The sequence below is a fragment of the Thalassophryne amazonica genome, chromosome 4 (genome assembly GCF_902500255.1).
Source record: "Thalassophryne amazonica chromosome 4, fThaAma1.1, whole genome shotgun sequence".
Classification (NCBI taxonomy): Eukaryota; Metazoa; Chordata; class Actinopteri; order Batrachoidiformes; family Batrachoididae; genus Thalassophryne; species Thalassophryne amazonica.
Window position 1 is genome coordinate 38765815 of NC_047106.1, and position 22251 is coordinate 38788065.

A 22251-nucleotide genomic window follows, 5' to 3' on the forward strand; every position below is an offset into this window, starting at 1 on the left:
TCAGCGACCCGTGCCACAGAGCTCCGCCGTGCGTGTTCACCCATTACAGACACACTCTTGCAGCTCCCGTTTAAACCTCTTATCCGGTCGGAGCGTGACGCGAAGCCGTCGCCAGTCACACTCCACTACAACCCACGGATAAGGCACAAACACAGGAAACACGGCTGCAAGAGAGCACGAATCAGTATTCAGTAATGGGTTCTCAAACACGCACCATCTGGGCGGAGAGCACCCGCAACTGATCCGGATAACTTCTGAACGTCTGCTGCCGCCTTCCCGGCAGTTACCGTCTCTGCTACCGCTGGGTCCGTGATGTTTGGCCAGAGACTACTGATATGTGTCGGACGCAGCCCGGAGAACCGACCAGCGTTTGAAGGACCCAGTATAAAATAAGCAGAGCACGGTACAAAGGATAACAGAGTTTAATAAACATAACAGTGATGTGATAAATATAAGAGTGCGCGGTCTGGCGTGGTGGATTGCGGTGCGCTCCCAGCAGCGCTAAAGGTCCGGAGCCAGAACCAGTTCAGACCCAAGGACCCCGCCAACACCCCCCAGGTGGCCGCGACAAACCGAGTCTGTGAATGAAGAAATCATTATGTGAGTCCACACTCAACACACAGAGAGACCGCTCAAAGGTGTACAAACAGCAAACACTTCCTGGCTTAATTACTAATCACCTTCCCACCCTGCAGGCATGGAACACCCTGTTCACAAACTCACTGCAGCGGAAGCTAATTAAAACGACTAACATAACAGCTCAATATAATAAGGTGTGAGGGACACCGCATTTACTGACTGTATAAATGTTAGTCACAAAACCTAACGTACCTCAGGAAGTGTTCTGACGAGCGTGAGACCTCACCCCCTCCTCTTTCACAGACCATGCATCAAACCTGGACGTTCTCTGCATCCACTGATGATGAGATGGCTCTTGAGATGACGATCTCACCCGTCTGGTCACAAGGTCGAGTCTCTGGCAAATACACACTGTGTACTCCAGTCTTAAATGCCACCATGCTCCAATTTGTGTAGATGCACCACAGCTGTGAGTCCTGACGAGCTGCAGGTGATCAGGGTGAGGTCCTGATATCTCAGCCACACAGCCACTCAGTCCCAAATGCGCACCACCTGGAAGGAAAACCAAAAGACAGAAACAAAAGACAAACAAAAGCCAGCCAGGCACGCCAGCCACAACACCACACATGTACATATTACTGAACTTTACATGGAAAATAGTACTGTACGTGGGGCATTTCGTGACAAATGTCTCTAGTTATCTGATGACTTGAGCTGGAATCTTAACACCAGTGAGATTGTTAAAAAGTCTCAACAGCGGCTTTTTTTTCCTGCATAAGTTAAAAGAATTCACTCTTAACAAGAATATTCTTTTAAATTTTTATCACAGCTGCATTGAAAGTCTTCTTACAAACATTCTGTATGGTTTGGACATGCCACTGCTAAAGAAAGAAAGGCTTTGAATGGAGTGGTTCCTTCAGCCAGTAGGACTACTGGTGTGGAACTGTCTGTCCTGGAGGATATTTACAAAAAAAGACTTCAGTCCCAATCTTTGGCTATTACTAGAGACCTCCTGCATCCTGCCAGGGACATGTTTGAGCTTCTTCCCTCTGGTAGGTACTATCGGTCTATTAAATGTGGGACATCACATTACATGAAAAGTTTCTTCCCACAAGCTGTGGCAATGATCAGTACTCTGTGAGTAGTTTTAAATGAATCTTAAATTATTTTGTGGCTTTGTCATTTTTATGGCTTTTTAAATGTCTTTTAATCAATCAATCAATCAATCAATTTTATTTATATAGCGCCAAATCACAACAAACAGTTGCCCCAAGGCCCCTTATATTGTAAGGCAAGGCCATACAATAATTACAGAAAAACCCCAACGGTCAAAACGACCCCCTGTGAGCAAGCACTTGGCAACAGTGGGAAGGAAAAACTCCCTTTTAACAGGAAGAAACCTCCAGCAGAACCAGGCTCAGGGAGGGGCAGTCTTCTGCTGGGACTGGTTGGGGCTGAGGGAGAGAACCAAGAAAAAGACATGCTGTGGAGGGGAGCAGAGATGAATCACTAATGATTAAATGCAGAGTGGTGCATACAGAACAAAAAGAGAAAGAAACACTCACTGCATCATGGGAACTCCCCAGCAGTCTAAGTCTATAGCAGCATAACTAAGGGATGGTTCAGGGTCACCTGATCCAGCCCTAACTATAAGCTTTAGCAAAAAGGAAAGTTTTAAGCCTAATCTTAAAAGTAGAGAGGGTGTCTGTCTCCCTGATCTGAATTGGGAGCTGGTTCCACAGGAGAGGAGCCTGAAAGCTGAAGGCTCTGCCTCCCATTCTACTCTTACAAACCCTAGGAACTACAAGTAAGCCTACAGTCTGAGAGCGAAGTGCTCTATTGGGGTGATATGGTACTATGAGGTCTCTAAGATAAGATGGGACCTGATTATTCAAAACCTTATAAGTAAGAAGAAGAATTTAAAAAATAAATTCTATTCTAGAATTAACAGGAAGCCAATGAAGAGAGGCCAATATGGGTGAGATATGCTCTCTCCTTCTAGTCCCTGTTAGCACTCTAGCTGCAGCATTTTGAATTAACTGAAGGCTTTTCAGGGAACTTTTAGGACAACCTGATAATAATGAATTACAGTAGTCCAGCCTAGAGGAAATAAATGCATGAATTAGTTTTTCAGCATCACTCTGAGACAAGACCTTTCTAATTTTAGAGAAATTGTGCAAATGCAAAAAAGCAGTCCTATATATTTGTTTAATATGCGCATTGAATGACATATCCTGATCAAAATGACTCCAAGATTTCTCACAGTATTACTAGAGGTCAGGGTAATGCCATCCAGAGTAAGGATCTGGTTAGACACCATGTTTCTAAGATTTGTGGGGCCAAGTACAATAACTTCAGTTTTATCTGAGTTTAAAAGCAGGAAATTAGAGGTCATCCATGTCTTTATGTCTGTAAGACAATCCTGCAGTTTAGCTAATTGGTGTGTGTCCTCTGGCTTCATGGATAGATAAAGCTGGGTATCATCTGCGTAACAATGAAAATTTAAGCAATGCCGTCTAATAATACTGCCTAAGGGAAACATGTATAAAGTGAATAAAATTGGTCCTAGCACAGAACCTTGTGGAACTCCATAATTAATCTTAGTCTGTGAAGAAGATTCCCCATTTACATGAACAAATTGTAATCTATTAGATAAATATGATTCAAACCACCGCAGCGCAGTGCCTTTAATACCTATGGCATGCTCTAATCTCTGTAATAAAATTTTATGGTCAACAGTATCAAAAGCAGCACTGAGGTCTAACAGAACAAGCAAAGAGATGAGTCCACTGTCTGAGGCCATAAGAAGATCATTTGTAACCTTCACTAATGCTGTTTCTGTACTATGATGAATTCTAAAACCTGACTGAAACTCTTCAAATAGACCATTCCTCTGCAGAATGTCAGAATTTTATGTCGTTTTACTGTTTTGTGTATGTCTTGCTAGTACACTTTGAGCTCCTTGCACCCTTTTTCCAATGTGGTCTTAATACTGCAAATGGCAAATAAATTTGAACTTGAACTTTTTGATCTGTGTGTCTAAACAGATCCACAAATGCGTACAGCAATCTGTGTGTGCGTATTTTGATCTGTGTGTGTAAACACATCCACAAATGCGTAAAAAAAATCTGTGCGTGTGTATTGGTGTGTCTGTGAAAATCGGGCCACTCGATTTGGATGTGTTCTTACACGTGACTTTTGCTACAGTTCTGCCGCATTAGATCTGTAAATGTGTGCAGCGATTTGTGTGTGTGTGTGGAGACTTGTCTGTGTGCCTCCACCAGAGAGTGCAAGCACCAATGACATCACTCATCGCTGTCATTTTAAGCCTGGCTGGTCCCTCGAAGAGATCAAAATACACATTTGCAAATACTTTTCCTTCAATAATAGCCCCATAAATGTCCAAAAGACAAATGTCGGGCTGGAAAAGACAAGACAATTTTCCAAGTCAACGATACAACAGTGTGTCGTTTATGCCAGGCACACAGCATAAAAAACACACTGCTTTGTTTCCACCCTTGAGACCATCCACCAATCACAGACGGGGACTCACACAGTTTAATTTGCATGCAGTATCTATAAATTAACAGTTATCGGAGCCGAAACCTCATTCGTTTCGTCAAATGCACATTGCATTACATTCGCAGAAGCTCACAAGACTTTATTTTGAAATGGCTCTTAAAAAGAATGTTAATTGTTTTTGTTTTGTTCAACTCCTTGAATATGGTAATGCAATTTTACATAACAAGCTCCTCATCAGCAACTGACTTGCAATGCCTCAGGGAACAGCAGTACTGGTTGATGGACAGCAGCCTGAGGTAAGCGGCTAACTATAGAATCTGCCATTTAAAAAAATTCACATATTTATTGAGGCAAACATGCACAAGTTTACTTCTCCATGGTACCAGACACTTTTTAGATTGTCCTGTGCTGTTACCAGTGGTGGGCACAATTCCGATAATCCGATAATTATCTAAGATAATGTTTTCATTGTCGGATTATCTTTTCAGTTAACTTAGAAAACCATTATCGGACTAATTATCTGCCCATAAATTTTTGTCCGATAATTTTTAGACCGTTAACATGGTAAAAAAAGCATCTAAAACTAGACCCTATGTTTAAAAAAAATGTCAGAATTCCCCTTTAAAGTTGAAAGTCTATGCTACTGTATTAGTACTTCTTGATTCTTTCATTCCAGCACCATTGTGGTGATGTACAGAGGAAAAACAACACAAGTTGTACCACTGTTCAAATACAAGTGGACCTGACAAAAGAAACAGGAAAAGTAAACAGTGTGAAACAACGGAAGGAAAAGAGAAACCAGCAGAATGTCACAGAGGCAATTCATCGACATGAGAGCTGCACTGCTGGAATACAGATCATACAATGTGTTGCTGAGTCAAAAGCATCACTCATTCACCACCCCGAGCCTGCATGTCGAAAACCCTGCATGTGTCTAGACAACATCTGCAGGCTGAAGTGAAACAGAAGCTTCAGTAATGACACATACCGTTTAATATTAAATGCGCCTTTGCTGTGACCGATATCACATAAGTGCTTTTTGCTTCACAGAACAGTGACAGAACAGAACAATCGTGAAGGACGATAAATGTTTACAACAAATCAAATCTGATTAGTTGGTACAATGGGTTGTGTTGCATCACATTCCCCCTCAGCTTCTGGAGACTAATTCATTTTGTCATTGCTTGGCAATACCGCCGTCTCCACTTTCACTCTTGTGCAGAGTGACGGTTGACACCGTCTCCCACCATGTGTGGCTAAAGTTGACAAATGCTCTGAGAAATCCACGTGAAGTCACAGACTGGGCACAAACGTCATCGGCATAATTAGCCAGCATGTTAAATTGTCGAGGACAGGCCGAGACGACGAATCACAAAACAAGCGATGTGCTGCTGACTGTCTGTGGGGAGGTAGAGGAGCTAATCTGCACTTAGACGTGTGAAGATGCACAGTCGAGAGGTCTGAACGCACATGAAATGAAATGGAAATCCTGCACAATGTCAAAAAAATATTATTTCATATCAGAAACATTTGTTTGAGTGAAGGATTTGCATTTATCTCATGCTTTCCTGGTCAAATTGCTTTGCATTGATGCCTCACATTTACCCAAACACAAAAGAATGTCAAGGTGCTGCCATGCAAGGTGCTCACTACACACAGGAGCAACTTGGGGATTAATAATTTTGCTAACACGACTGTAGTGATTTTCCTGGTTTATCAGGAATTTGAAGGGAAGATGGTTCTCCAGTTTACCACTTTACCCAATTGAATATCGCCTACAGTTGCCATCAAATTTGTAGGTTGTGCACAAAATCCCTCAAAAAGGTCAAGGTCATTAGGGTCAAAGGTCAATTTCAATTTATTCAATTTGTATTGCGCCAACTCACAACAACATTGTCTAAAGGCACCTCACACAAAAACAATTCAAAAACAAATTAAAATTAATTAAAGGATTAAAAAGCACAATTTAAAAGACAATTAAAAGAATAAGAAAACAAAATAAAGAAACAAAAAGCAATTAACACAATAAAAATTATAATGACATAAATGCTATTCATAGGTATGGGAGAACAAATGCATTTTGAGTCTAGACTTAAAAGTGTCCACAGAATCTGACTGTGTCACTGACACAGGGAAGACTGTTCCACAGAGCAGGGGCATGGTAAGAGAAAGCTCTTTGACCTGCTGACTTTTTCTTCACCCTGGTCTATTTGCTCATTTACTCATGTGGCCATTCTCTTCAACAGTCAGAAAAGAACTAAATCTAAAATGGCAACAGACCTCAAAGGCACTTTTTCGGTGCCTAAAACAAAGCCTGACCAAAACATATCACAGAACAGTCCTGTCAGCTGGTAAATGGTTCCATCTAGTGGTGAAAGTGGGGAATTTGGAACAGCTGGTACGTAGGGTTTCACCAAGTTTTCCAGGTAGCAAGGCGTCAGTCCGTGAACAATTTTATAGGTTAACAGTAAAACCTTAAAGTCTGCTCTCATAGAGACAGGAAGCCAGTGAAAAGATGCCAGAATCGGTGTAATGTTGTCAAACCTTCTGGCTTGTGTCAAAAGTCTGACAGCAGCATTTTGAACCAGCTGGAGACCCCTAATGCTGGACTGCAGTAACCCTGAAAATACGACATTACAATAATCCAATCTAGAAGAAACAAAAGCGTGAATCAGGGTCTCAGCATCAGCCATAGACAAGATGGGGCGAATCTTTGCTACTATATTTCGCAGCTCAAAGAAAGCAGTCCTTGTAATGTCTCTAATGTGGAGATCAAAGGACAATGTAGGATTAAAAAAACTACCCCAAGGTTCCTCACTTTCCTCACTCAAATTGATGCCAATGTCTCACTGGACCAAGAACCATCAGTTCAGTCTTATCAGAGTTTATAAGAAGGAAGTTATTAGACATCCAACTTCTCACTGATGCAAGGCAATCTTCTAAAGATTTTAAGTGAATGAGATTACCAGCAGTTATTGGCATGTACAATTGAGTATCATCAGCATAGCAATGAAAGGCCAAAATGCCACAGTATATTCCCATTTGGCCATTTTGTAATATGTTAAGATATGTTGATAAGATTTTATAAGCCAAAAACTGACCTTAAAAGGTTTGTTTTGGGTAAAGGTAATGCGTCAAAGGTAGAGGAAATGGGGGTCAAAATGTTTTGTTTTGTTTTTTGTTGTTTGTTTTTTACTCTGATGTCTACCAAACATGGCAAATACAGGTTCTGAAATTGTTCAGGCCACATCAAATTTACTAAATGTAAGTCAGTGGGATCATGGTCATTATGGAGCTGTGTTGTGGAATTGCCCAAGTGAGGTCCAATTTCCCAAGGTGAATCATTGGTGTCAAAGGTCACTGGGGTCAAAAGTTAAAATTTTTAAGTTTTACACTCTTTTTTATACCAAACATGGCACACATATGGAAGTGGGTTACAGAATTGCACAGAAAGATCCAATTTGCCAAAGGACAATCACTGGCATCAAAATCAAAGTGCTACAGAATGATAATAAAGATGGAAATATCAAAGGGACATGTATTTTACTGTCATGAAAATGCCTGGCTGTCACGTTGTTGGTCTCCTCCTCCAATGTCCTTGATTTAATTTCTACCAAACTTGGTATGTCATTGATGATTCGCCCAAACATTACTGTTAAAATTTCATTTTGGAAAAGGTTAAGGGCAAGGAATTAGATTTTCATTCAGTTTTGGAACAAATGTGGCACATGGTTAAACTGACCTAACAAGGTCAACCAGAGGTCAATCAGAGGTCAGTGATATGGGTGAAGGTCAAGGTCACTGTGGTCAAATGCCAGATTGCCGTAGCTGTTGCTGTATTCTATTGCCGCGTTCACACTGGGCACGACCAGACGCCACAAATTTGCGTCGGTGTGTTGCTCTGCTTTCGCTGCAAAAATTCGCTCCAGTGCGTCATCAAATAGGAGGAGCTTCCATTCCGCTCGCTTCTCCTGTTGTCAGTCAAGTTAACATGACAGACCTTGATCACACGGAGCAAGTTGTGGAAAGCTGACAAACGTCATGAAACGTCACTGATTCGGGGAGTATCATTATTTGCTGCAGGAGCTGCATCTGGATGACGCCCGCTTTCAGCGGTCCTTCCGCCTCTGCAGGACCCAGTTTGAGGACCTCCTGTCCCGTTCACGTGCACACATGTAAACAATTAAAATAAACAACAACAACAAAAAAACTCTGCTCCCCCTGCTGCGGGGCTGCTGCTCGCTCCAAAAACTCTGTCATAATTGTGTTTAGAAACCAGTCACCATTTGCTTTATTATACATCTGTGTAGTTAATAAATAAAATAATCTTCATGGACGATTCGCTCGTGCACGCACATAAAGAAAAAAGAAAAAACTGCTTGCTGTGGGGCTGTTGCTCATTCTTCCCCAAAAAACTCTGTCATAATTGTGTTTAGACACCAATGACCATTTGTTTTTTTACATATCTGTGTAGTTAATAAATAAAATAGTCTTCAGGGATGATTCGCTTACGCGCACATGAAAAAAAGACCTCCGCTGCTTGCTGTGGGGCTGCTCCTCGCTCTTCCCCAAAAAACTGTCATAATTGTGTTTAGAAACCAGTCACCATTTGCTTTATTATACATCTGTGTAGTTAATTAATAAAATAATCTTCATGGACATGCACACGTAAACTCCAAAAACTCTGTCATAATTGTGAAATAAAGGACAAAAGGGACATAGGCCCTGCTCACAGGCTGGCTACCAGAGACAGGACATGTTCACATCCAAGTCAGTGAAACTCCAGACATCTCTACGTCACTACATATCCAGTCCCTGATTGGTCATTGCGGCATGACAAGACGAAAAAGTTCAGATTTTTCAACTTGGGGAGGAGGGCAACGTGACGTGATGCGACGCAATATTGCGCGACAAACGCGCCAATCGCTCAAAATCGCTTCACTCGCGTCGCTTCATTCGCGTCCATCATGTCGCGCTGTGCGGCTTGGTGCCAAAACGTGTCCTTTCATAGGTATTACATGGCAACCTGTCGCTGCTGTCGCTCGCGTCGCACCCAGTGTGAATGCGGCATATGACTGAGGTATACACAAGTAGGACTAAGTAAATTTGAAAACATAAGCATTGACAGTTTTAGGTTGGTTTGCATCAAGGTTGCATTTGTATGTGTGTGTAGCCTGTTTGGTTTAACAGTGTAGTTATGTAAGTGCACCAAAGGTATTCACACAGACATTAACGTGTCCTTCTGTCCTCAACCATACAAGCTGCAGCTCCTGATACTTGGAGTTCAGTTGGTTTGTAGCGATGATGTTGTCAAAATTATTACATTCTGAATCAGCTGAGGAAAATATAAGTGGGTTCAGTTCATTTTGTTGCAGTAGTATTATTAGAGTATTAGTAACATAAGTACCAGCTTCACATACAATATGTTAGACTACTTCAAATTCTAACTGGAAGGGGCACTGAGTGAGTGCTGCACCTGCATCTTACGTATTTAACACAAATTCAGTGCTAACATAATAAGCATATTATACATTGTATTTCACATTTGTTTTGTTCCTTTATTGCAAAACTTTAAAAAATGGCAGCATGATTGTGGCCCACGACAAAAGTTTAATCTTGTGCCAAGAAATGTAATGATGTTGTGAACAGCACACTTTTATTTCTGAATAATTTCAGTAACACACATTGATATTTTGGGTGTCATCACATAAAGTCACATGTTGGACTCAAGAATTTGTTCTTACCCCATAAACGAGCTCTCCCACCATTCCATTCCATATCTTCGTGTCTGGATCTCTGGCGCCATATTTCCCGTCTGGGACAATGGAGATTTTGTATTTGATTCCGATATGTTTTGCGATCTCAGAGGCTAGATCCACGCAGTATCCCTCGTATTGGTCATTGCCTTCATAAATCTCCCAGTTCTTCTTCAGCATCACATAAGGACCCTCCTACAAATTCACGAAAAGCGGAGAGAGACACAACTGTTTGGCACGACATCACAGCCAACACAATCACAAGTTTAAAAAACCCTAACAAACCAAAAACAAAACAAATAGCTCTAAACGTCCTGCCACCAGAAACACAAGTAACAATTTGTAGCAGATAAAAAAAGAAGATATTTATGCAGACAGCGCTATCAGCAGTGTTGCCACAGTTACTTTGAAAAAGTAACTTAGTTACTTTACTGATTACTCAATTGTAAAAGTAACTAAGTTAGATTACTAGTTACTTTTTTAGTTACTTTTCCCAGCTGCCGACAACAACCCTCTGCCACCTCAACATGACAATGATACCTGTTTTGCCAAAACTCACTTTATAGTCACCCTTTCTTGACTTCAATGAAAATAAATACTTGTTTTATAAAAAGTAAAATAAAGACGTCTTTCTTGACCTCATATTTAACTGTTGACAGCACTGTAACAGTAAAACTTGCAATTTCGAGCCTACATTGTTTATAAAGGTAACTATTAAATTCTAACATTTTTCTAACATTTAAATTCTCTCTAAACATTTTACTTGTCGAAATTATTATTATTTTAAGCAATATTAGTTGTAGTAAAAAACGGCTTCAAAATTGCACCTTTAATCTAGGGGTGTTGTGAGGGGGGCACATCCCTCCCCCACACCCCCATTCCATCTAGATTCGCCCCTGCTTTGGCGTTTGAGCACAAAGAATGGATAACATTTATTTATGCAGAAAACAGGACCAGATTTACAGGTAAGAAAGTTTTATTGTGTTTTCACATCATGTGGTCCTCAGAAAGAGAGTTTAGGTGCATTTGAGTGGAAAATAGTGTTAATTGTTGACGCGTCGCGGAGGATCAGCTGTTTTTAACGAGCAGATACAGAGCGGCTCAGCTCAGAATTCTAAATAAAGGAGGAAAAAAAGTATAAAAATGTCTTTGTAAAGCTCAGCGCAGGTGTGCTGATCACCGTGCTTTAAGAGGTGAGGACGAGTCGAGCAGCTGCAAAAAACCGCGGATTAAAAGCTCACAGCTCACTTAAAGTGGGCAGTTCAGTCGAACCCCGACCTCCTGCCCACAGACCAAGTTTAATGCTGTTATCGACCCACAATGAAAAATAATAGTAACGCACAGTGACATGGAGAAGTAACTTTAATCTGATTACTGATTTGGAAAGATTAACGCGTTAGATTACTTGTTACTAAGTAACGCGTTACCGGCATCACTGGCTATCAGGCCCATAAGTATTTGGTCAGTGATACAATTTTTGTATTTCTCTTCTGTGCGCCACCATGACAGAGTGGAAATAAAGCAAGCTTGTAGTTTATACCATCAGTTTTAAATCCAGCAGATTAACAAAAATAGTATTTTAATCCATCTGGAATTATGGGCACTGATATACAGAGAGCTTCTATTTTTAAAGCCTGCAGGTAAATACAAGGGCTGTCCATAAAGTATAGGTCCTTTTTATTTTTTTCAAAAACTATATGGATTTCATTCATATGTTTTTACGTCAGACATGCTTGCACCCTCGTGCGCATGCGTGAGTTTTTCCACGCCTGTCGGTGACGTCATTCGCCTGTGAGCACTCCTTGTGGGAGGAGTCGTCCAGCCCCTCGTCGGAATTCCTTTGTCTGAGAAGTTGCTGAGAGACTGGCGCTTTGTTTGATCAAAATTTTTTCTAAACCTGTGAGACACATCGAAGTGGACATGGTTCGAAAAATTAAGCTGGTTTTCAGTGAAAATTTTAACAGCTGATGAGAGATTTTGAGGTGATTCTGTCGCTTTAAGGACTTTTCACGGTGCGAGACGTCGCTCAGCGCTCTCAGGCGGCGTCATCAGCCTGTTTCAAGCTTGAAACCTCCACATTTCAGGCTCTATTGATCCAGGACGTCGTGAGAGAACAGAGAAGTTTCAGAAGAAGTCGGTTTCAGCATTTTATCCGGATATTCCACTGTTAAACGAGATTTTTTTAATGAAAGACGTGCGGACGGGTCCACGCGTCGGGACGCAGCCGACGCGGCGCGGCGGCACAGGAAAAACACCTCCGTGTTGATAACCATTTGTTAAAATCCAGTTGGCTTTTGATGGCTTTCAGTGGAGTGAGTATATGAGAAATTGTTTATCAGCTGGAGATGTTCCAACTTGTCCTCAAGGCTTCCAACAGAGGTGTTTTTCCTGTGGCGGAGCGTCGCGGCGGCTGCGAGCTGACTCTGCAATCCACCCGCACATCTTTCATTAAAAAAATCTCCTTTAACAGTGGAATATCCGGATAAAATGCTGAAACCGACTTCTTCTGAAACTTCTCTGTTCTCTCACGATGTCCTGGATCAATAGAGCCTGAAATGTGGAGGTTTTAAGCTTGAAACAGGCTGATGACGCCGCCTGAGAGCGCTGCGCAACGTCTCGCACCGTGAAAAGTCCTTAAAGCGACAGAATCACCTCAAAATCTCTCATCAGCTGTTAAAATTTTCACTGAAGACCAGCTTAATTTTAAGAACCATGTCCACTTCGATGTGTCTCACAGGTTTAGAAAAAATTTTGATCAAACAAAGCGCCAGTCTCTCAGCAACTTCTCAGACAAAGGAATTCCGACGAGGGGCTGGACGACTCCTCCCACAAGGAGTGCTCACAGGCGAATGACGTCACCGACAGGCGTGGAAAAACTCACGCATGCGCACGAGGGTTCAAGCATGTCTGACGTAAAAACATATGAATGAAATCCATATAGTTTTTGAAAAAAATTAAAAGGACCTATACTTTACGGACAGACCTTGTATAAGTATTACAGTACAAATTATCACTTTTACAGTCAGGTTTCTTTAGATAAGTCAGGGGATGGACACATGAACATTTTCATGTCACAGAATATGTCTTGGAGTTCATTTACCTCATTCATGTAGAAGTACATATGATATGGCACTGCATGGTATGGTATGCAGTTATCAAAAACTGAATGACTGTGCAAGAAGAAGACTAGTCAGGGATGCCAGCAAGACACCCATGACAACTCTGAAGTTCTTATAGACTCCTGTGGCTGTGATTAGAGCAGTGATCACCTGCCCTGCTTGTTTTCCATGTGTACCTGCTGCAGCTACAGCTGTTTAGTCAAGTCTGGTATTTTACAGCTCTTGATTGGCTGAGCGCTCCCGACTTAGTTAATTAGCAGTGGATGGAGGAGAGAAAGTTGGATAACATACAGGGCAGGTGATTTCCAGGATGCACGGTTGGTGACCCTTGGATTACAGAAGCTATGCATAGCACAGATTTTGCCTGCTGCACCACCCGTTGCAACTTAATACTATGGCGGCACACAAAAGGATTTTCATAAAGAAAACAAATCAAATCTAGGCTTGAGTCACCTAGGTTCCTTTACGCCATTAATGACTGAAGTTAATAATGCCCAAGACATAGGGAGTAACTTGGAAATGTTCATGTATCCATCTCCTGAATTGTTAAAAGAAAATTGACCTTAAACGTAACAATTTGTACTCAAAATGAAATCAGTTTCTTTTGGCTTCTCCCGCTTTATTACTTTTTATTTATTGTTTGCTTGGAGTCACCACAGCAGATCAAATATGGAGTCACATGTAGATTTGGCACATGTTTTTACACTGGATGCCCTTCGTGATGCAATGCCACATTGCATGACTCCATGTTGGTCATCTTGAACTGAGAACCATCTGCTTAGGACACAAGCAATGGTCATAATTCCACAGTCATTAGAGTGATATTTTTGTTAAACCTCTTGAATGTAACCTGAAGGTTTACCCAACAAGCACATCTTAACTGATTTATTTCAACTCCATTGTGGTGGGTCAGTAAAAAAAAAAAATGTCCAAATATAAACGCAACACTTTTGGTTTTGCTCCCATTTTGTATGAGATGAACTCAAAGAGCTAAAACTTTTTCCACATACACAATATCACCATTTTCCTCAAATACTGTTCACAAACCAGTCTAAATCTGTAATAGTGAGCACTTCTCCTTTGCTGAGATAATCCATCCCACCTCACAGGTGTGCCATACCAAGATGTTGATTAGACACCATGATTAGTGCACAGGTGTGCCTTAGACTGCCCACAATAAAAGGCCACTCTGAAAGGTGCAGTTTTATCACACAGCACAATGCCACAGATGTCGCAAGATTTGAGGGAGCGTGCAATTGGCATGCTGACAGCAGGAATGTCAACCAGAGAATTTGGCAGTACATCCAACCAGCCTCACAACCGCAGACCACGTGTAACCACACCAGCCCAGTACCTCCACATCCAGCATGTTCACCTCCAAGATCGTCTGAGACCAGCCACTCGGACAGCTGCTGAAACAATCGGTTTGCATAACCAAAGAATTTCTGCACAAACTGTCAGAAACCGTCTCAGGGAAGCTCATCTGCATGCTCGTCGTCCTCATCGGGGTCTCAACCTGACTCCAGTTCGTCGTCGTAACCGACTTGAGTGGGCAAATGCTCACATTCGCTGGCGTTTGGCACATTGGAGAGGTGTTCTCTTCAACTCTATGCGAAGGAGATGTGTTGCACTGCATGAGGCAAATGGTGATCACACCAGATACTGACTGGTATCCCCCCCCCCCCCAATAAAACAAAACTGCACCTTCAGAGTGGCCTTTTATTGTGGACAGTCTAAGGCACACCTGTGCACTAATCATGGTGTCTAATCAGCATCTTGATATGGCACACCTGTGAGGTGGGATGGATTATCTCAGCAAAGGAGAAGTGCTCACTATCACAGATTTAGACTGGTTTGTGAACAATATTTGAGGGAAATTGTGATATTGTGTATGTGGAATAAGTTTTAGATCTTTGAGTTCATCTCATACAAAATGGGAGCAAAACCACAAGTGTTGCGTTTATATTTTTGTTGAGTGTACTTTTGGACACAATCGTATACACACCCACATTTTATATTTGATAATACTAATGCAGTGCCCATAACAAGTTTTCTATTCTTATAGAAGATTGGGAGCTTAAGTAGATTTTTCATGGATGGTCGTATGAGGCTGTGTTTGAAGGTGGGATGTACAAAGAGGTGTACTTACTCTTACATCGTTTTAACAGACAAAGTGTACATTTGTTAAGACATGGTTGACAACACACAACAACACACAAAGAGACACACATACAGTTATTTTAAGAAAAAGATTGACATTCATCTAACATGATCAGTCATACAGTAGTGTTCAGAATAATAGTAGTGCTATGTGACTAAAAAGATTAATCCAGGTTTTGAGTATATTTCTTATTGTTACATGGGAAACAAGTTACCAGTAGATTCAGTAGATTCTCACAAATCCAACAAGACCAAGCATACGTGATATGCACACTCTTAAGGCTATGAAATTGGGCTATTAAAAGTAAAACAAAGTAGAAAAGGGGGTGTTCACAATAATAGTAGCATCTGCTGTTGACGCTACAAACTCAAAACTATTATGTTCAAACTGCTTTTTTAGCAATCCTGTGAATCACTAAACTAGTATTTAGTTGTATAACCACAGTTTTTCATGATTTCTTCACTGCGAGGCATTAGTTTTGTTGGCTTGGAACCAAGATTTTGCTCGGTTACTAGTGTGCTTGGGGTCATTGTCTTGTTGGAACACCCATTTCAAGGGCATGTCCTCTTCAGCATAAGGCAACATGACATCTTCAAGTATTTTGACATATCCAAACTGATCCATGATACCTGGTATGCGATATATAGGCCCAACACCATAGTAGGAGAAACATGCCCATATCATGATGCTTGCACCACCATGCTTCACTGTCTTCACTGTGAACTGTGGCTTGAATTCAGAGTTTGGGGGTCATCTCACAAACTGTCTGCGGCCCTTGGACCCAAAAAGAACAATTTTACTCTCATTAGTCCACAAAATATTCCTCCATTTCTCTTTAGGCCAGTTGATGTGTTCTTTGGCAAATTGTAACCTCTTCTGCATATGTCTTTATTGAACAGAGGGACTTTGCAGGGGATTTTTACAAATAAATTAGCTTCACACAGGCATCTTCTAACTGTCACAGCACTTACAGGTAACTCCAGACTGTCTTTGATCATCCTGGAGCTGATCAATGGGTGAGCCTTTGCCATTCTGGTTATTCTTCTATCCATTTTGATGGTTGTTTTCCATTTTCTTCCACGCGTCTCTGGTTTTTTTGTCGATTTTAAAGCACTGGAGATCATTGTAGATGAACAGACTATAATTTTTTGCACCTGCGTATAGGTTTTCCCCTCTCCAATCAACTTTTTAATCAAACTACGCTGTTCTTCTGAACAATGTCTTGAACGTCCCATTTTCCTCAGGCTTTCAAAGAGAAAAACATGTTCAGCAGGTGCTGGCTTCATCCTTAAATTGGGGACATCTGATTCACACCTGTTTGTTCCACAAAACTGACGAACTCACTGACTGAATGCCACACTACTATTATTGTGAACACCCCCTTTTCTACTTTTTTTTTTACTAATAGCCCAATTTCATAGCCTTAAAGTGTGCATATCATGAATGCTTGGTCTTGGATTTGTGAGAATCTACTGAATCTAGTGGTACCTTGTTTCCATGTAACAATAATAAATATACTCAAAACCTGGATTAATCTTTTTAGTCACATAGCACTACTATTATTCTGAACACTACTGTATATACACACACAGAGAGGTATAGGAAGGATTAAACACAGTTAGTGTACATGAAGCACAAACATATGAATGTGAATACAGTAGTTACTGGTAATGTGAGTCAGGGACATTTAGGTTTGTTGTGAAATGTGTGGATTGATTGATAACTACTGTGTTTTCAGATATTTTGGCTTTTATCAAGGACATTGTAGGGAGCTGAACCCCATTCCACTAATAAAGTAGCACTACTGGTGCCTTTTGCTTTTTTGGCCACTGGGGAAAAGCAAAAACAGTAATGCAACAGCATAATTTTTAAAAGTGTTCTGTAGGTTCAATCTGCTTAGATTTCTTTTTTGAGTTAAGTAAAGGGTATGTATGGTGGAATATTGTAATAAGTATGAATTTGTTTAGGTGATCTGCAGAAAGTTTTAGACATACTGTAAGGTCAAGTGGGACGGAGAAGTGTTGGCTTTTTAAATACTTGAAAGACACTCGACTCATCGATAGGATTTAGCACTGTTATATTGGACTGATGCAGAAGGTGGCAGTAATGCAACAATAAGGATGCCAGCTGCCGTTATCCACCATAGAAGAAGAAGAGAGGCGTGCATGATTTGTTCACAGTGGTATGTTTTGCTGACGGAGAGCATTTTGGCATTTACAAAATGCCACACAAACAATTTAATAATTTAAATGAAATAAAAGTACTTAACTTACTCATATTTACAGTGAGTTTGGAAGGTTTTAAAATAAAGGTTTTAAAAATTATTCCCCCAATATGCAATGAATTGCCCTTTAAGGGACTAATAAAGTATTCTGATTCTGATTCTGATTCTGAAAATTTCATAATTAAATGATGCACATCATTGTGCCATGCGCAAGCCACATCCGAAAGCTGAGGCCGATCTGCCAAACAGTCAGAGAGATATGGGAGCCACATACTCGCACTCACATAGGCGTTTCTTGCTTGACAGATAGATATTCACCTGCATTACTTTTGATTATAACCTGAATTCAGTTCATTTCTTCTTGAATTAAAATGCAACCGACCTAAACAAAGCATTATTTTTACAATAACACCGGAAATATGAGAATAATTCACAATGTTTTCACAGTCTGTGTTCGATACACATCTAGAATAGCCCAGCACAAAAACTCACATTTTAATATCTGTCAATATATTTTTATATATTCAAGTACAGCAACCACTCACGAATCATGTCATCAAGAAAAAAACAATATCAGCTGAGAAACGCTTTCTCACTTTATAAAGCAAGACAATAAAAGTTGAGAGAATAAAAAATATTAGCGCCTGAGTTCCTTGTTTCAGTATCTGGAACTTTGAGTGGTTGTTTTATGGTTCTGTCTGACTCCACATGCCTCCTGCGGGACCGACACCTGACTCTGACACTGAGACAGAGAAATCAGCAGTAAATAAAGAAAAAACTCAACAGAGGAGAGAAACTGAGAAGACTAATGTGACGTAAGTTACAGAAAGATAACAACGATGGAAGCAAAAGGAGTGACAGGACGTGGACTTGACTGTCAGGAACTAAGACTGATGTGCATGAGGACACGCACATATTCATACACACACATAAATTAAAAGCACATTACCGAAGCTATGTACGTGGCAAAGAAAGGCACAGAGTTTTGAGTGACAGCGCATCCATCAGGAGCACTGAGTTATGGCACTGCGCCCGAGGCTGCTCACCCTGTAATCCAACTGAAACCAAGCCCATTAAAACGCCATCAAAACCTTTTAATCAAAGACTAATCTCATCTAATTAATCAACCCGGCTTTTGTAGGATCCAGCGCTCCAAAGCCACGAAGCGGCTTTATGAAGACGTTAGAATAAAAAATGATAATGAACATTGGGAATAAATCTTTCTTTCAGGAAACTGATTGTTATTGAAAACACGCAGCATTTAATCAAAGAGGATCTGAGCAATAAAATCACAGTGACACAAATGTGGATGGACAGAACAATTTTCATTACAGGAAATTGAGCTACAGTACAGTGAATTCAAGCGCAGTTCAACAGCAAGGCGGCAAGAGAGAGAAACACATAAAGTAAACCTGACAATGTTCAGTGTTGTGCAACAAGCATAAATGTGAGGCCCAAGAATAACTTTAACAGCCAAATACCCATGCATTTTACATTTTTATTCTGTTTTTGTACAGTATTAATAACTTACTACTCATTTCCACATACCTCTGTGTATGTTTCCATGACAACCATTACCCACGCATTGCTATGGAAATCAGACGTATGTGAAAAGCTTTTCCTTCCCAGAGCTCTCAAGTCTCACTCATTCAGAGTGAGACTCGCGCTTTTAAAGCAGTCCTGTCAGGTCTCAAGCATTCGGCGTGAGACTCAACATGTTGCCACGCTCTCATGCTAATGCATGACATTCTCCAACATTTCACGCTCCTTGAGTGCATCTCAACTTGAGAGTTCTGCCTTCCCTTTTTTATTTTCCCAATCTGAAATTTACCTCAAGTATATGAAAAAAAAAGTATTTTATCTGTGTATTTTGCAGAGACCACATGCGCTGTGTGCCACAAAGCTAACTACGCAATTTGACTAAACAGTCTACCAACAGAATTGAAGCAGCTAGTGCTAGCTAGTGTAGTTAAATCTAGTTTATCTAGTTTTGCAGGTTTATGAGATTATGAATACGAGTTAGGCTAGGGCTTGCAGTTATTTGTTGCCTCTTTTTTGTGTGTCTATAGTTTTCCACGGGCATACTGCACACAAGTGCATGTCAAAAACAGACAGAATTAGTCTCTCCCCTCTGCTGTGGTCTCTTTAAAGAATTGCAGTTCTTAGCATTGAACACTAGAGGGCGCATCTCATATATTTTATGGCTTTAAGATATTATACAAATGGTATGTGGGAATCAAGCATAAAACACAAGATAGTTAGGTTACACATAGTTTCCTTGCTTGAGAAACAGTTGGCATAAACAATAACAACAACTAGATTGAAAGTTCGCATAGAGCACAAGAAACGACACCCACATTCCAAAGTATCATGCACAAAGAGAAAATGTGATAGAACACACGTGATAGAAGTTGAACAACAATAAAAACTTTTAACACCTTTCCATGAAACTTGTCTTTTTTGTATATTCCTATGCTTTAGAAAATTCAGTGACTAAATGAACAGATAAAGATGTCCATCCTCTCCAGTTTGTTAACTAAACTCTAAAGCAATACATCTTGTAATTCACCAATTAATAGGACATATAACGTGGATGAACAGATTACACGTGAGTTACCTTTGATGCTTCAGATCAATACTAAAAGCATGTTTTCCATAAAGTAACACAATGTATGTGTTGAACAATGCCACCTGCTGGACATGTCTGGGCTTGTCGCAAGGAATAATTTTATTGAGTGATGGCCAAAGGAGGCCTCATGAAGCAAATGATGTTTCTTTCTCAATGAGACGTTAGTCTCTTTTCAGAAAAAGACTTGAAGCAAATTGAAAGGAACTGTGGATTGAACTCTTTTTTTTCAAGGACAATTAGGAGCATGAAGTCACATGTAGCTTTAAAATGAGCATGTTGTCAGGTTCTTTCATTTCCAAATCCTAGGTTTGGTGTCCACCAAAGCACCACTGCTGGTATTAGTATGGGCTTGTTGACCAAGCCTAAACAAAATTAAACCACTTCTTCCTATCCATAAGCCTAACATCCTTGTCTGTATGTATCTGTCTAATGTATGCTGAAACAAACCTCATTACGCAGAGACCAAGACAATCACAAGGGTATGACAGTAAAAATGCTCTCACTATGATCTCTTACGGAAAAAGTATATACTAGGCTATCAACAGCAGATTTCCTAAAATTAATTTGGTTGATTACTTCTACCAAGGATATTGTGTTTTTGGCCCATGGGTTTTTGCAGGATTGCACAAATACAAAAATAAATAAGTATTGGGGTGCATACATTAAAAGGCAAAAGTAAGTTCTTTAGCCTCCTTCCTTTTGCACTTGGGGTTGCCACAGCAGATCTGTTATCTGCACAGTGGCTTAGCGATTAGCACTGATGCCTCACAGCAAGAAGGTTGTGTAATTGCCTCTGTGTTTTTTAGTTTGCATGTTGTATGCGTGGGTTCCCTCCAGGTGCTCCGGTTTCCTCCCACAATCAAAGAGATGCTTACTTAGGATCTGCTCCTTTCTCTGCCCCTGACCAGGGCAGCATCTCTACATCTGGAGTTGGTCCCTGGGTGATGGACCCTGGCTACCTACTGCTCCCAGTGGTTGGATTGAGTCTAACTGTAATTAGGATGAGTTAAATGTAGAAATTTTATAAAATTTTGTTGTATGCATGTACAATGACAAATAAAGGAAATTATTATTATTATGGATCTCAGCAGATCTATTATGGATCTGCATGCTGATCTGGCACAAGTTTTAAGCCAGCCCTTCCTGACAGAACTCCACATTGCATAGAGAATGGGCAAAACAACAAGCCAAAAAAATAAAATAAAATCTGTTTAAAAATGTTGTGTTACACTGTGTTAGTAAAACTTGCTCACTTACTCATCTTCAACTGCTTACTCCAATTAAGGGTCACGGGGTGTTAGTAAAACTGATTTCCATAAATTCTAATTAAGTGTTTGGCTGCATGTCCTGGAATACAATTTACACTGCAGATGGCATGATACAGTAGATGCCATGACATTAGTCTGTAAAGGGTCAGAACCAGGAGATTTTAAAATATAGATATGTTACAATAGTGGTGTTGGGGAATAAAACGTCCATACCCAAGGGTCCACAAGCATACAAGCTCACAGCTGCTGTGAAATGTAATGATCCATAGTTGATACATACATACAGACCACCCCGTGCAGCTCAGAACGCATATGAACCGCGGATGAATTACAAAGTTTACATCGTAGTGTGAAATGTGGATTTATTGTTGCAGTTTTTTTTATAAGTAATAATTGCGTAAAGCTAGATGCAGAGTTTCAGTGAAATCAAAGCAGATGTGTGTTCACCTGCACAGAAAAAAAAAGTTGTGCTTTCATGTGACTGTAGCTGGCTGAAAGCAGAAAGCCTTTGTCATGTCCCACTTGGCTCATCTTGAGGAAACTTGGTGCAGGTTCATCATTACATGTCAGTAGTACAAGTAGTGCACCACTTGGAAAGCAATGATATGAAAAAAAAAAAACAATCTGATTTGTGATTACGAGTATAAACTGTGATCTGATCTGAACTGTGAATTTTGTTACTTCAAGTTACAAATTAACCAATTTTGGTGAATAGATTGGACCTGCATACATAGATGGATGCTATTATATTGGGAGAGACAGGCAATTCTGATTTTTTTTAAACTTGCAAAATGATGCATGCAATATCTTGGCAGCAGTATGAACTGAGTGCACTTCTAATCCAGCCCAGTCTCACATTTTTTTTTTGTGCTCCCGTCACAAAATTGGGGTTTACCCTACTCCTTCCCCCCACCCTAACTATAACCACCCCAACTCCCCGCTTCACTTTTAATTTCGTGCAGCCATCACGGAATGAATTAGAATGAATTCATG

General features: G+C 40.5%; 1 protein-coding gene across 5 annotated transcripts in view; it reads right to left on the minus strand.

The window, feature by feature from the left end:
• gria4a (glutamate receptor, ionotropic, AMPA 4a) overlaps positions 1-22251 on the minus strand; it is a 451011-nt gene that overhangs the window by 105312 nt on the left and 323448 nt on the right. For all 5 annotated transcript variants that reach the window (XM_034167735.1, XM_034167734.1, XM_034167737.1 and 2 more), the window contains exon 11: positions 9846-10052. In XM_034167735.1, the coding sequence (XP_034023626.1) occupies positions 9846-10052 (207 nt within the window). The remainder of the gene's footprint in view (positions 1-9845; positions 10053-22251) is intronic.